Source organism: Aethina tumida, chromosome 5 (genome assembly GCF_024364675.1).
Source record: "Aethina tumida isolate Nest 87 chromosome 5, icAetTumi1.1, whole genome shotgun sequence".
Lineage (NCBI taxonomy): Eukaryota > Metazoa > Arthropoda > Insecta > Coleoptera > Nitidulidae > Aethina > Aethina tumida.
In genome coordinates, this window is record NC_065439.1 from 5,260,192 (window position 1) to 5,278,017 (window position 17,826).

The following is a 17,826-nucleotide window of genomic DNA, read 5'->3' on the forward strand; positions in this document are numbered from 1 at the left end:
ATTAAAATATACGTTTATATTGTTGGTTTATAGGATAATACAATTACGGATTGTATAGATTGGACAGTGATCAGTGGACTAAATCTAATTGATTGTAAACATTCAAAACTTATTAAAACTTTGAGCTTTAGATGTTTTTCAATTGTCAATCTTCCAGCTTAGAATATGTATTGAAAAATATAAATCTAATGTTAAATTTATCAAATTTTATAAATTAACTTTTATAATTTTATAAATTAAATATTTAATTATATAAATCCTTCTTATATTTGATAAATAAATAAATAAATTTAAACATTCAAAACTTTGAGCTTTACATGTTTTTCATTTGTTAATCTTCTGACTTAAAAACTATATTGAAAAATATAAATCTAAAGTTAAATTTATCTAATCTCATAAATTAATAGTTATAATTTTATTAATTGACTCATTTAATTACACAAGTCCTTTTTATATTTGATAAATAAATAAATTTAAACATTCAACCCACAGTACTTAAAAGTAAATAAAAAAATAGTGTAATATAATTTTTATATATAAGCAAGATGACATTTGTACTAATCACATATCATAGACATAGCTTATATATTAAGATGTTTATATTAAAATATACATTTATATTGTTGGTTATCGTATAATACAATTAAGATTTGTACAGATTGAAGAGTGATCAGTGAACTAAATTTACTTGATTGTAAATATTCAAAAATTATTAAAACTTTGAGCTTTAGTTGTTTTTCAATTGTCAATCTTCCAGCTTAGAATATGTATTGATAAATATAAATCTAATGTCAAATTTATCAAATTTTATAAATTAACTGTTACAATTTTATAAATTAAATGTTTAATTATATAAATCCTTCTTATATTTGATAAATAAATAAATTTAAACATTCAAAACTTTGAGCCTTACATGTTTTTCATTTGTTAATCTTCTGACTTAAAAATTTTATTGAAAAATATAAATCTAAAGTTAAATTTATCTAATCTCATAAATTAACATTGTTTTATTAATTGACTCATTTAATTACACAAATCCTTTTTATATTTGATAAATAAATAAATTTAAACATTCAACCAAGCCACAGTACATAAAAGTAAATAAAAATAGTATAATATAATTTTTATATATAAGCAAGTTGACATTTGTACTAATCACATATCATAGACATAGCATAAATATTAAAATGTGTTTATTAAAATATACACTTATATTGTTGGTTTGTTATACGTAACACAATTAAGGTTTGTACAATGAAAACAGTGATCAGTGGACTAAATCAAATTGATTGTAATTTTGTTTCTTTGTTGAAAATGAAATGTTTTAAATATATTTTAAAGATCATATGAAGCACTTTCTCATCATAATCAAATAAAAAATGTGTACTAACCTCCACTTTCAAGCTTGTATAAATTGTAAGAACAGTATTAAGGCATCGCTTCTAGAAATTCCTTTTTAAAACTTCCAGTTTGATACATATATATGTATTTGCCATGTTCGCCTAAAAGTATTACTAACATTATATATTCAAATTGATAAAATATTTCAATTAATACAATTTTAATGCGTTAAACCTATCTGTGTTCTTAATTTAGGGCACCAGGGTACGATGAAAACACTGACTCTCAGTCACTAATGTTTTATGCACTAACATGTGGTGCTTGGTTTTCCTTAGTTTCACACTACAATGGACAAATTAAATTTTATACAAAAAATACACAAACAGGAACACTCACCATGACCAGGACAATTATAGCACACAGTTTGCAATCAGTATCCCAGGGAATGACCAAGTAAAACCAGGAAAATTAACCAAGTTCCCCAATTGTCCTCGTGGTTCCTCTGATAATGATTGACACAAGCTATATATACCGTGCGGTATATCAACAGATAATTACAGTATGTGACACTTAATATGATTTCTTTTCGAACCCTCATTAAGTGTCAGGGTGTGGTCGGACAGTGGGTTTGAAGTTTAAATAGTTGGATTACTGCATGTTTTTATGAAGAACTAAATAATATTCGTAAATTAATTAATTAAAATATTGATTAAATTAGCCCCACTTAACAAATGCAAAAGAGAATCAGAACCCTCAATCATTATTAGCACAATTCTACAATCCCCAAAGAAACCTGTACTAAAAATATATATGGCATATTACTATTCCTACTTAATAGTAATACATATATGCACATTAGTGGGAATCACAAAACATTTATGGAAATCAGAAATCACTTGAGTGTTTCTTTTCTTTTTTGTAGTAATGAGTAAAAGTAGGAAGAGAATGTTAAATTAAATATTTATTCCCAAAGGGCAAAGGGACACTCAATTGAAATAAATTTTGTCACTTTTGAATTGGAGAAACAAAGCAGCTGTGAATTTAATTAAGTGGAGATACTTGATGGTCCCGATTAAGGAAGTTCTTCTTTAGGGCGATATTGTTTGATGGTGGAAAAGTGGAGCCTGGACAATGAGGACGTATTGTGGTCTGAAAACACCTCCGAAAATTAGATGTCAGTGATATTTGTGTCTGACAAAACATTCCAGAAGCTCCAATGTTGTTTGTTTCGTACCCCATACAAATTTAACTCATATTGTCTCATATAACTTTCAGAATAAAGTTGACAAAAATGAATTTTAAGGACATTTATTCAATGTAGTATAATTCCTTTTAATTTTATAAATAATGTATAAACAACAATGTTTACATAAATAACTTATTAAATACACAAATATGTACAGTTATTCAAATAAATACTATATGTATAAACATCATCAATACTTATTCTATATTTCTTTCCTGGTTTATAAAATGAGGTATAACCTTAATGTTTGCTGAGAACATTTCATGGATATCCATAGTTTCTATAGGCATATTTGTGAGCATCAAATTTTCATTTACAGATGGTAGTGATGTTTCTCCAATCTGTTCAAATTTGCAATATTTGTTCTGATGTAGATTGTGTCTTGCTCTACCATTTGTAACATGCAACAGGCTCTTCAGCATTTTCCCCTTTATCTTTGAAAGTTTACTTTTATGTGTGGTATCTTTATATATCCTCATATGATAAAGACTTAATGTTAGTTTGTGGATGACTTTTTTTAAATACATATGACTGCCGAAGAAGATCACGTTATTTACAAGCATCACTACATCGCTGGCTACAACGTTGACACCATACTTAAGGACGCAAACATAGTAATAAGCTGCATTGTCCAATGCAGCTTTTCGCAAGGTGAAACGAATATTTCTAATATTAAAATCTGCTGGGTGTCCATCTTGCACATCAGTGGAATTAGGTGCCTGTACTAGAAGAGGCTTTTTTATATCTGAAAATAAAAATTGTTATGTATACTTTAATTTTATGTTGATGATGATTACTTACTTTCAATGAGCAGAAGTTTCTCGGCTTCAACTCTTTCCCTGCTTTTAAAGAGCATTTTATTTGACTCGCACACTATTAATGCCTTCCGAATTTGTTCTATTTTACTGTTCTGGGCATTAATCTGCTGTATATGGGAAACGACTTTACTTCTCTTAAGCACTTCTGGTAGTTGAATCTTTGTTGGTAAAAGAGAATCCCGTATATTGTCAGCATTTGTCACATCTATGTCAGCAGTGGAATTTTCGTCCTCCAATGAACTGTCTATAGATAAAATGTCGCTCAGATCATCACCGTTCAAACTAGCACTAATCTTATCTAAATTATAAGCATTATATATCTGCTCTTTTCTAATCCATTGCCGATGAATTATCAGGAACTTTTGCTTATATTCTTCCGCATTAATGTCATTATAAATCAATTTCCATAAGTTTAAATTTAATACATCACTTATTTTAAATGGATCTTCAATTTGCGGGACATTAGAATCGAGGTCATTGTCATTCCAGTTCTTTAATGTATCTTGAAAGTATTTTTTTTTCAACAAGAGTTGTTGAATATTTACTTATTTTCACGTTTTCACCACAACTAAACTATCGTTTGTTTTCATCATCACCAAGGAGGTACATTTAGGGGAACAATATTATTCAATAAGGAGGTACATTTAGGGGTACAATATTATTCAATAAATAAAATTTATACCTATTAAGATTTATGAAAGAATTAAATAAATTAGAATAATTTTAATTGTTTGATTTATTTGATTTAAATGAATTTATTTAAAAGAAGTCCGAATTATTCGAAATTATTTATTCACATTACTTACTTAACTACACTTCATTTATGGTTATCGTTAACCATCAATACTTTTTTTAAATTTAAATATGTATTGCTAATTGATAGTGTCAATTAAAAGAATTAAAAATTAAATTAAATTTGAAACATTCTATATCATATTATACAATTTTGTAGTTTTGGTACTTGCTTTCTTCTTCTTTCTAATATTCTCTTTCTAGCTATTTTAAGGATATATTCAGATTCAGAATGTACAGTACTTTCAAAAGTAATAATAATTTGTACATATTTATTAATTTTTTGAAGTGAAAACTTTTTAGATTCGCGTCGGATACTTTTGGTAGGAGAAAGTTTATGGATTCGCGTCACCGAGATATGTCGGCATGCGCAGTATGCTATGCGCCTTAGACATGCTTATAGCAGTATATCTGTAGCTATATAGCTGACGTATAGTGCTGTGTGTATCTTACAAGTGAAATTAAATGGATTTGGTGAAAAATTTATCTAAATATGTCCAGTGATCGAAAATTCAGTACAACAAAACGACAATAGATGCCATTTTATGCTTAAATAAATTTGAATCAAACATTTTCATTTCTTACTTTAGTTACCAAAAGCATGTTATATCTTTTTTAGAACAAAATTAAATTATTGAAAGTACAAAAAGTCTAAGTATTGTTGAAATTAATGATGACAATGATGCAAACAATTAAAATAATATTAAAAATCAAGTTCATTGAAATTTAAGTAAATACAAATATAATCCATAAATAATATGACTGTATAGTAATTGTTATTTCAATTGAATTGTGTTTATATTTTGTCATGATCTTGTATAGCTCATAATATATTTGAATAATAAAAAACCATATAAACATGCATATAATTGTTGGTCGGAGTGACAATAGATGTGAAAAGATTGATGTTGATAATTTTAATTCAAACATTATGACAGTTTTCACTTCTATCGACAATCCCTGTCACTATAACTGTTTTAAATAACGAGAGACTAGATTATCAACATTCATGAAGATAATTCAAAAACTTACTCACTAGATTGAAAGTAAACATATCGAGATAGGGGAAAAAGAGAATTTGATAAACTTACCTTCGAAACTTAATATTATTGCTTATAAATATAAAAAGATAAGAAGTAATGAAGTTTCTTTTAATTAATTGCAGCTTAGGAAGGAAAGTAAGAAAAACGTATCAAATATTAATAATAATAAATTCAAATATCCTTGTAATAACACTAATTTTCATATTTTGAGAGATATCAACCCATTATGCAATACTTACTTCGAGGGTTAAACTTTGCACAAAATTGGAAAATGTTGACACCAATAATAGTAACGATGAGTCATCTAGAAATTGGATTTCCTACGAAAAAATATGCGATGTAAGGCCAGAAAAAGTTACACCATTTTTGAGATATGACAAAAAAATAACTGCCGATACAATAGCCTGTAATCCAAAAGACCAACCTCGAAGAAAATTAGATTCGCTAATAAAGACAATAAGCTCAATCATTATTCAGAAGAAATTGGAAAGCAAAATTCAAAAATTGAACGAGAGAATTATTGCTGAGAAAATATTGCTGGTAGAAAGTGAGTATTGGTATCATTTATTTTGAATTATTATAAATTTAACGATTCAAATTCACATAATTAATTTATAAACTGATTTCTATCAATATCAAACGACTAGAAGAATAGAATACTTAAATTGGTGCCCAAAACAAGAATTGTCCAAATATATTACATAATAAATCACTGTAAACGAGTACAATATTTCCCGAAAATATGGAAAAGCACTAAGATGATCCCCATCACCAAGCCAAAGCAAAACCCCAAAAGCTCGGACAATTACAGACCCATCTCCTTGCTAACTACAATGGGTAAAGTGATGGACCGAGTTATACTGAAGCGACTCCAGAAGGTTACTGAGCGAGACCAAACCATCATCTCGGAATAGTTTGGATTCTCAAAAAGGAAGAGTACGGAACTCCAGCTCGGCAGGATTGTAGACATAGGCCTACGTAACATCGGGTGGATCGACTTATTACAGGAAAGCTACCAGAAAATAAATGAATTTGCTGTTTACTAAAGAAACGATGGCTTCATCTTCCTCATCGGAAAAAATGACCGTAACAAGATATGAAAATGGTCGCTGAACGAATCCGCAACTTGTTTACCACCAAAGGTGCGGATGAGAATAAAATATTAAGAAAATTAGAAAATGAAGAAGGCGAATTGAATGAGACATTTTAAAAAATATATATTTAATGTAAATAAATATGTAATGTATATAAATAATTAATGTATATAATGTCGAATTATATCTTTTTTATTAACAATAGAAGTTTGTGCAAAATATAAATTCAAAGTATTGAAAGTTCTATACTTTAAACATTACCAAAACGGTCTGTATTAAAACTATTTGTGATTCTTAATTTCCAAGAATTCCTTAGAAATGGAAGGATACAGAATTAATAAATAATGTTTTAGATTTTGTAGTATTGAGTTTTCAATCATTGGACATATTTAAATAAATTTTTGCTATAAACATGTCGGTGACGCGAACGCACACTGCGCGTGCGCGAGTCATGAACATGTCGGTGACGCGGGATTTTCCCTTATCAAAAAGTGCCCAACGCGGCTAAAGAAGTTTTCACTTAAATATTAAATATTATCGGTGGAATATATTTACCAATTTTAATAGTATGTATTACTTTAGTTATGAAGTAGAATCCCCTACAACATGCCTCAGTTACTTCTCCAAGAAATATGCCTAAAAATATTACACCTTATTATATTTTGCTAATAAACAATTGATTGATGTTGTTACATATGAAATAGCAATTCCAATTAAAAATGTAAAAAGCCTGTGAAAGTTAAAAACGCAATTCCTAATGTTACCCTAAGTTTGATTTCAAAACGAGAAATGAAGATAGGCATAATAGATTTTTTAAAAAGACAATAGTTCGAAATACAAAATTAGGTGGAAACTAACGTAATCTTTCCCAGAAATGGTATGGAACTGTTTATAATCAAACTTTCAAGTTTCTGATTTCATCTAAAATAAGAATTTACATTTAATGATGTGTCACAATTAATAGTCTGCATTGGATGAGCACAATGTGTTTGTATTAAATGGACTATTATATTGTTTGTATTATAATTTTTATATTTATAACTTATATTTTAAAAATAAAACTTATACACATATGTATATCATATAATTAGGTTAATTAATGTAACGATTGTGTCATAATATTATCAAATTGTAATTAGTTTCTATTTTAAACGGATTTTTTCATCATTATAAAGATTATTTTAAATATATAACTAGTTGGTTTAAAATTTAATACATTCTAATGTGAAATTATTATTTCACATTATTATTTATTAATAATATTTTACTAAAATCAATTCATAACCATTTTTATCATTATTTACTGTTCATTAACATTAAAATATTACTTAGATAATGATAAATAACTATACTATAACTATAATATAAATTTTGAATTATTTTAACTTCATAAGAACCAAAAAACCAAATTGGTGGTCCAAAAATCTTATTTAATTAACGGTTTTTTAGGTCTTTATATCCATAAACTTGAATTGAAAATATATATAATTAACGATTTTGCTAATGTTTGGAAAAATTTACAATAGTGTTTTAACAGCAATTATTGTAACATAGTGATTAGCACAAATTTAGAAACATTTCAAAAGAAAAAAATTGAAAAACATTGAAGTTCCGCACATGTATGCGAAGATCATTTTTCACCTTCAGATTTTTCTTGACATATTAATAATAATTAGTGACGTTTTCTGAAAAATGGAATTGTACCTTATCCACCTCTTCAAGAAATTTCTGCATTTCCTTCCTCTTCAACTAATATTCAACGTCCAATATCTGATTTTAATCGTAGTTTTTACTCTTTAATGCCTAATAATTTAGTAAATATTAATAAACAAATTATTGTACATTCTAATGTTTTACTAAAATATTCTGATTCTATTTCTGTTTCTGATGTTCCCTCTACTTCAGGTATTTTCCTTTGTGCAAATTCTCTTTTAGATACAAATAATAACAATATTTCGAAAGACTGTCACTCAATTAGATCATTCCTATTGCAAATCTCCATCTCGTATCTGTGATAAAAGTACAAATAATCCTGAGAAAAAATCGTTGTTGTATAAGTTGCACCGAAAAGCTATTTCAAAAATTTTTAAGTTAAAGACACGTTGCCAAAAACAAAAATCTGATATTTCCAATCTTCGTAGTATTATTAAAAGAGAAAAATTAGAAGAAATTTGTACTGATTTAAATGAGGTTACTAGAAATTTTTTTGCAAAATTTCTGTAGAAAATCTCATGGCAGAACTTGGCCTCTCGATGATATAAAAGTTTTACAATTTCCCGTATGTTACAAACTCAGTGGCAAACTATATTGTTATTTAACTTCAAACTCATTTTTTTTACCTTCAATTTCTTCTCTCAAAAATCTTCTCGGTAAATTTGAATTTGAGTATGGTGTTAATGAACTATATTTTGAACACTTGAAGTCTGTTTTTCTGCATTAAATGTCGTCATCGAATAAGATTTTAACTTTGTTGAAAAATACATTTGTGATTTTAATTCTCTTCAAGGTTCTTCTTATAGAGGTGGTTATTTATTAAAAAAAAATTCAAATTCCATATTGCGACTCATACCATGGGACCCTTCTCTCAGAAGATATTACTGAAAAGCATACTTTTATATTTTTTAATGAATACTATCAAAATTTCAATAAGCTGATTTATCCTTATGATTTACTTGTAGATTTCATTTCAAATATCCGTATTCATTTGTACACTTTTTTAAATGACAATTCTCACAAAAGTTCTTTAGAAACTAATTTTAAAGCATATTTTCAAAAAGTTTCAATTTCGTAAATACCATGATTGTAAAGAAAAATATTAGATAAATGTACCAGACTCACTTTTTATAAATACCTTAAAAATAATAAAAAGAGGGTTCCAAATTTTATAAAAAGTTTATACGTTTCGTTTGTTACCTTTGTTATGTCGTTTTTATTGCATGCTTTTATTGCATTTTATTCTGGGAGAGAATTAAAACACTCCCTTGAATTAATTCACTTCTGATTGTAAAAGTAGTCATTTGTTTTAGTACTTGTTTCACTCAGTATATTCGAAAGAAGTGTTTAATGTAGTCCATGTTTATATGATGTAACTTGGGTAACTCTAAATAGTCTACTTAACAACTTACATTGTTAACATACTCTTATAATATAATTTTAAAATCATATTTCTTGTTTTTTGGTATATATGTAACAATTTTATATTGAATATGTGTTTTCATTGTGTATTTATAATGAAAGTTTTGTTATAGAAGATACAAACTAAAAAATCAGTTAAATTAATATACTTATAAACTTCCTTTATTACATATTATAATCTCATTAATAAAAAAACTAATTTATTTTTCTAAATTATCATCCAAAATAATATTTTAATACATTCATCAAATTAAAAATGTTTTAACAAATTTCATCACATAATTTCCATAATTAATATTAAAAAAATATTCAATAATTATCAAAATTTAATGATTATCAATTTTTGACAAAATTAAAACCATTATTTTCTTTATTTTAATAATTAATACTTATAAAATTGTTGCATAGTAGTTTTTCACTTAGAATTCTCAATAAGTTTTATAAGTCTGTTTTAACTTTTGATAATTCTTCCAATTTTTTCTTCTCTGTGTATTTAGAGAGTATTTAGAGATTTTAGAAACTTTAAAGGAAAAAATGAAATTGTTCAATGAAATTATAAGAAGCAAAAACAAGTTAAGAGTCACACACAAGTCATGTCATATTCAGATTTTATTAGTTTATTTTCATTGCTTATATACATATATTTTGCACAATAAGGAAGATTAGTTTCAGGTAATTATATAGGCGTATATTAAATTATTAACTATTAGCAGTTTTAGAGTATCGCAGAAATCGTCAGTTGCGAAGTACGGAATAGAGTTTAACAAAATGGAAAACGAAAAACAACAAACGCAGAATGAGTGTGAAATAACAACTGCTAAACGACCATACAAGTACCTTCTATTATTGTTGTGTGATGTTGCCTTAAGAGACTACAATCCAGAATCAGAGGCTGAAGCCACTAATGATCAGCTAATGACGAGTCTGCTTCGGAAACAGAAAATGAGATAAAAAAATGATGATATTACATAGATCCTTTCATATGTATAAAGTAATAAAGTTCCCAGGGACGCATATGAAAAGATTGACTTGCAAAATTACAGGAAAACCACTAGGAAATTAATGAATTTGCTGTTTACTAAAGAAACGATGGCTTGCACTTCCTTATCAGGAAAAATGAGTCCGGCTTACCTTGACAAAAAATGTAAACTTCAGTTGAACCCAATTATTGTAGGAAAAATCATCAAATAAATAACAGTAATAAAACTATTTGCGATATTTCCTTTTCAGGAATTCTTGAGAAATCGAAAAATCAAAGACGGCAGATCTGAGCCTTCTCAATAAAATATCCGACCGCAGGCGATACTCACACACCCCCAAGAGATCCATAAAATTCCCGCCTAAACACCAGATTCCACCTATTGAAGTGTTGGGGCAAAAACTATCAAACTCCTAAAAGCTTCAAAAAGTCCAGGCCAAGATAAAATCATCGAAAATATGACAAAAAGCGACAACAGACGGTACAGACGGATTGATTCCTTAAATTGTATTTGTTATTTGTGATATTGTTACAAAAACAAGGCCCCTATGCCAAAACCAGGCCCCGAAATATATAGACTAATCAATGAAAAAAAAACAAAGTCCTGCAGGATCCAAGATGTACATACTGTATGTGCATAATGTATTATAAATAACTGTAGACATTTACGGCAATAAATAAAAATTGGTAAAAAAGGGTTGAAATTTCGACAGTATTCGTCTACGAGAATGTACTACAGAATTGTAAATTGCTCTTGTGAATCTGGAGCCATCATTCATTTTTCGTTATTGATATAAGATGGCATTGTCTCAGATAGTAGCAGCATCTGATGCTGCATGTAAGGCGGCATTTAGTACTGCATGTGCAGAGGGAACTAGTACCGCATTTGAGGAGGCATCTGGTATTGCATATGGGGCTGCATTACCTCAGATAGGATTTGGGGTTGTGTGGGGTGGCCCCTGGATTTGTATCTGAGGATGGGACTGATGAAGCATCGTCACAGGTGCTGCCTGGGGCATATTCTGCGACATTGTAGAATGGCATACCATGGGCATAATGCTGGTAATAAAGATTCTTTTTTTTTGGCGAACTGGTGTGATCAAAGCTATGTTTTATTCTTCAGGGAACTGCTTCAAATTGTCGTTTCAAAAAATTTTAGACGACCACAACTAATGACAGCATTCCCTCGCATAATTTCTGTACAACTTATAAATTTGAAGCTTACGACGCTCAGTAACTTGAATATCTATAGAATCATAAAAATGGCAATTTAGAATATTTTCTGTAGATGCCCAATTTATAGTGACACGTCTGTTTAACCACATCAAAAGATAGGACGTTAAATATATGAGGTGACGGTGGAGGGAATAAAGGAAGTTCCACATTAGGAAGGATACGTTCAACTTCAGCTAATACTAGGTAAGATTATTATCGTTCCGAATGAACACAAAATGAAGCAGAAAAAGAAGTTGAAGAAGAAAATTTGTGTCATTATTTTCAGTTTAGATAAAAATGAATGACTGATAATAATAGACACACCCCAGCGAACCACCACGTTTTTGTTGGATACATGAAATAATTGTCAAATTAACAACCCTAATGTTTGTGGAGCAGTAGGTTATAAACCTTATTTTTGACAAAAACAAATTATATACCTATAATATACCCAATAATATATAAATTTTAATAAAAATTTAACAGGAACAATAATTTAACCTTATTACTTAAAATATTACCTGTTTTAAGTAATATACATCATTTCTTATTATTTTAAATATCAATGGTGGTCCGAAATTAGTTCTTTCATTAATATAATGTTTAAAAATACTTCACATCTTAATCTTCTTGTGACAATGGTCCATCAAATTTCAGAGAAGCTTGTTATTATACCTAAAATATAAAAATTATAACTATGATTATCAGAAATATATATTATAATACAATTAAGGTTTGTACAGATTGAACAGTGATCAGTGGACTAAATATAACTGATTGTAAACATTCAAAACTTATTAAAATTTTGAGCTTTAGATGTTTTTCAATTGTCAATCTTCCAGCTTAGAATATGTATTGAAAAATATAAATCTAATGTCAAATTTATCAAATTTTATAAGTTAACTATTATAATTTTATAAATTAAATATTTAATTATATAAATCCTTCTTATATTTGATAAATAAATAAATTTAAACATTCAACCCACAGTACTTAAAAGTAAATAAAAAATAGTATAAAATACTTTTTATATATAAGCAAGTTGACATTTGTACTAATCACATATCATAGGCATAGCTTATATATTAAAATGTGTATATTAAAATATACATTTATATTGTTGGTTTATCGGATAATACAATCAAGATTTGTACAGATTGAACAGTCATCAGTGGATTAAATTTAATTGATAGTAAACATTCAAAACTTATTTAAACTTTGAGCTTTAGATGTTTTTCAATTGTCAATCTTCCAGCTTAGAATATGTATTGAAAAATATAAATCTAATGTCAAATTTTTCAAATTTTATAAGTTAACTGTTATAATTTTATAAATTAAATATTTAATTATATAAATCCTTCTTATATTTGATAAATAAATAAATTTAAACATTCAAAACTTTGAGCTTTACATGTTTTTCATTCATTTTCATTTCATCTTCTGATTTCAAATTTTAATGAAAAAAATATAAATCTAAAGTTAAATTTATCTAATCTCATAAATTAACAGTTATTATTTTATTAATTGACTCATTTAATTACACAAATCCTTTTTATATTTGATAAATAAATAAATTTAAACATTCAACCAACCCACAGTACATAAAAGTAAATAAAAATAGTATAATATAATTTTTATATATAAGCAAGTTGACATTTGTACTAATCACATCATAGACATAGCATATATATATTAAAATGTGTTTATTAAAATATACACTTATATTGTTGATTTGTCGTATAACACAATTAAGGTTTGTACAATGAAAACAATGATCAGTGGACTAAATCAAATTGATTGTAATTTTGTTTGTTTGTTGAAAATGAAATGTTTTAAATATATTTTAAAGATCATATGAAGCACTTCTCATCATAATCAAATAAAAAATGGATACTAACCTCCACTTTCAAGCTTGTATAAATTGTAAGAACAGTATTAAGACATCGCTTCTAGAAATTCCTTTTTAAAACTTCCAGTTTGATACGTATATATGTATTTGCCACGGTCGCCTAAAAGTATTACTAACCTTATACATTCAAATTGATAAAATATTTCAAATAATACAATTTTAATGCGTTAGACCTATCTGTATTCGTAATTTAGGGCACCAGGGTACGATAAAAACACTAACTCTCAGTCACTAAAGTTTTATGCACTAACACGTGGTCCTTGGTTTTTCTTAGTTTCACACTACAATGCACAAATTAAAATATATACAAAAAATACACAATCAGGAACACTCACCATGACCAAGACAAATATAGCACACAGTATGCAATCAGTATCCCAGGGGATGACCAAGTAAAACCGGGAAAATTAACCAAGTTCCCCAACTATCCTCGTGGTTCCTCCCATAACGATTGACACAAGCTATATATACCGTGCGGTATATCAACAGATAATTACAGTATGTGACACTTTTCGAACCCTCATTAAGTGTCAGGGTGTGGTTCGACAGTGGGTTTGAAATTTAAATGGTTGGATTACTGCATGTTTTTATGAAGAACTAAATAATATTCGTAAATTAATTAATTAAAATATTTAAACCAGCCCCACTTAACAAATGTAGGGAGAATCGGAACCCTTAATGAAGCTATAATCATTCAATCATTATTAACACAGTTCTGCAATTCCCAAATGAAATATCAGTGATATTTGTGTCTGACAAAACATTCCAGAAGAAAAGATTTGCTGGAACTCATGCTTCAGTTTATGGCGAATATTTAGAAGCAACGTTTGAAATTAAAAATATTTATTCTCAAGTAATATGTAGAGGGAGCAATTATGATAATCAGGTTTACGATTGGAATATCGTGGCAAATGGACACTCAACTGAAATGAATTTTGTCACTTTTGAATTGGATGAACAAAGCAGCTGTGAATTTGTGAAGATTTTTGATGGCCCCGATTCAAGAAGTCCTTCTTTAGGGGATATTGTTTGATAGTGGGAAAATAGAAGTCTAAACGATGGGGACGTATTGTGGTCTGGAAACACTTCCGGAACAGACTTCGTCCAAATATGAGATGTCAGTGATATTTGTGTCTGACAAAACATTCCAGAAGCTCCAATGGTGTTTGTTTCGTACCCCACACAAATTTAACTCATATCGTTGCTAATAACTTTCAGAGAAAAGTTGACAAAAATTAATTTTAAGGACATTTATTCAATGCAGTATAATTCCTTTTAATCTTATCTGTATAAACAACAATGTTCACATAAATATCTTATTAAATACACAAATATGTACAGTTATTCAAATAAATACTATATGTATAAACATCGTCAATACTTATTCTATATTACGTTCCTATAGTTTAAAATGAGGCATAACTTTAATGTCTGCTGTGAACATTTCATGGATATCTATAGTTTCTATAGTCATATTTATGAGCATCAAATTTTCATTTACAGATGGTAGTGATGTTTCTCCAATCTGTTCAAATTTGCAATATTTGTTCTGATCTAGATTGTGTCTTGCTCTACCATTTGTAACATGAAACAGGCTCTTCAGCATTTTCCCCTTTATCTTTGAAAGTTTACTTTTATGTGTGGTATCTTTATATATCCTCATATGATACAGACTTAGTGTTAGTTTGTGGATGACTTTTTTTAAATACATATTACTACCGAAAAAGATCACGTTCTTTACAGGCATAACTACATCGCTGGCTACAACGTTGACACCATACTTAAGGACGCAAACATAGTAATAAGCTGCATTGTCCAATGCAGCTTTTTGCAAGGTGAAACGAATATTTCTAATATTAAAATCTGCTGGGTGTCCATCTTGCACATCAGTGGAATTAGATGCCTGTACTAGAAGAGTCTTTTTTATATCTGAAAATAAAAATTGTTATGTATACTTTAATTTTGCGTTAGAAAAATTATTACTTACTTTCAATGAGCAGAAGTTTCTCGGCTTCAATTCTTTCCCTGCTTTTAAAGAGCATTTTATTTGACTCGCACACTATTAATGCCTTCCGAATTTGTTCTATCTTACTATTCTGGACATTAATCTGCTGTATATAGGAAACGACTTTACTTCTCTTAGGCACTTCTGGTAGTTGATTCTCTGTTGGTAAAAGAGAATCCCGTATATTATCAGCAGTTGTCACATCTACGTCAGCAGTGAAATTTTCGTCCTCCAATGAACTGTCTATAGATAAAATGTCGCTCAGATCATCACCGTTCAAACTAGCACTAATCTTATCTAAATTATAAGCATTATATATCTGCTCTTTTCTAATCCATTCCCGAAGAATTATCAGGAACTTTTGTTTACATTCTTCCGAATTAATGTCATCATAAATCAATTTCCACGAGTGTAAATTTAACACATCACATATTTTAAATGGATCTTCAGTTTGCGGGACATTAGAATCGGTGTCATTGCCTAAAACATCACCAGAACTTTTCTTTTCGGTACTAATATTTAAGTAATCTGCTTCTGCTTTTTTCCATTTTTTTAATGTATCTTGAAAGTCATTTTTTTCAACAAGAGCTGTTGCATGTTGATTGATATTTTGACTCATTTTCACGTTTGCACCACAACCGAACTATCGCTTGTTTTCAACGCTGTCGAAAATATTGAACCTGTTTTATACTGATTCGAATACCTGTACGCTTACATTTAATTATATGTGATCAAATTAAGGAGGTACATTTAGGGGAACAATATTATTCAATAAATAAAATTTATACTTATTAAGATTTAAGAAAGGATTAAGGAGATTAAAATAATTTCGGTTGCTTGAATTATTTGATTTGAATAAATTTATTTAAAAGAAGTCCGGAATATTCGAAATTATTTATTCAAATTACTTACATATATACACTTCATTTATGTTTATTGATAACCATCAATACTTTTTTTTTAAATTTAAATATGTGTTGCTAATTGATAATGTCAATCAAATGAAATAAAATTTAAATTAAATTTGAAACATTACTTATTCTATATCATATTCTACAATATTGGAGTTTCTCTATTAGCAGAAAGTGTTCAAAATTTATTATCTCTTTAAAACAATCATCCTTTATTTTCTGATATTCTCTTTCTAGCTATCTTTAAGGATATATTCAGATTCAGAATATAATATTAATCTCTTTGTTTACGAGATAACCATAAATAACAAACAGCCTTAAATAACAAGAGACTAGATTATCAACTAATTCAAAAACTTGCTAGATAGAAAGTAAACTTAACGACATAAAAAAAGAAAAGAGAATTTGATAAACTTATTATATATAATATATTATATATTATATATTATATATATTTATATATTATATATTATATATTATATTATATATTATATATTATATATTATAATTATATATTATATATATATATATATTAATATATTATATATTATATATATTATATATTATTTATTATATATTATATATTATATATTATATATTATATATATATATTATTATTATATATTATATATTATATATTATATATTATATATTATATATTATATATTATAGATTATATATTATATATTATATATTATATATTATATATTATATATTATATATTATATATTATATATTATATATTATATATTATATATTATATATTATATATTATATATTATATATTATATATTATATATTATGATATTATATATTATATATATATATTATATATTATATATTATATATTATATATTATATATTATATATTATATATTATATATTTATATATTATATATTATATATTATATATTATATATTATATATTATAATTTATATATATATATATATTATATATTATAATATTATATATTATATATTATATATTATATATTATATATTATATATTATATATTATATATTATATATTATAATATTATATATTATATATTATATATTATATATTATATATTATATATTATATTATTATATATTATATATTATATATTATATATTATATATTATATATTATATATTATATAGATATATTATATATTATATATTCTATATTATATATATATATTATATATTATATATTATATATTATATATTATATTAATATTATTATATATATATATTATATATATTATATATTATATATTATATATTATATATTTAATATATTATATATTATATATAATATTATATATTATATATTATAATATATTAATATATTAT

The 17,826-nt window shown here is 26.7% G+C and overlaps 1 protein-coding gene and 1 long non-coding RNA gene across 3 annotated transcripts; both read right to left on the minus strand.

Annotated features, from left to right (window-relative positions):
- Positions 1-1,176: 1,176 nt before the first annotated feature.
- LOC109608219 (uncharacterized) lies at positions 1,177-14,067 on the minus strand. 2 transcript variants are annotated; one of them, XR_007548130.1, is made up of 4 exons: positions 13,908-14,067; positions 13,728-13,853; positions 13,562-13,672; positions 1,177-1,391 (listed from the first exon to the last, which is right to left on the minus strand). It is a non-coding gene; the product is annotated as an uncharacterized LOC109608219 (long non-coding RNA). The 2 variants fall into 2 exon arrangements; XR_007548129.1 differs by lacking the exon at positions 1,177-1,391 and adding an exon at positions 10,633-12,338 and having other exon boundaries at positions 13,908-14,064.
- Positions 14,068-14,626: 559 nt separating this feature from the next.
- On the minus strand, positions 14,627-15,701 carry LOC126265627 (uncharacterized). The gene is made up of 2 exons (XM_049967694.1): positions 15,560-15,701; positions 14,627-15,501 (listed from the first exon to the last, which is right to left on the minus strand). The coding sequence occupies exons 1-2, from the start codon at positions 15,612-15,614 to the stop codon at positions 14,972-14,974; spliced, it is 585 nt and encodes a 194-aa protein (XP_049823651.1). The 5' UTR covers positions 15,615-15,701; the 3' UTR covers positions 14,627-14,971.
- Positions 15,702-17,826: the final 2,125 nt, after the last annotated feature.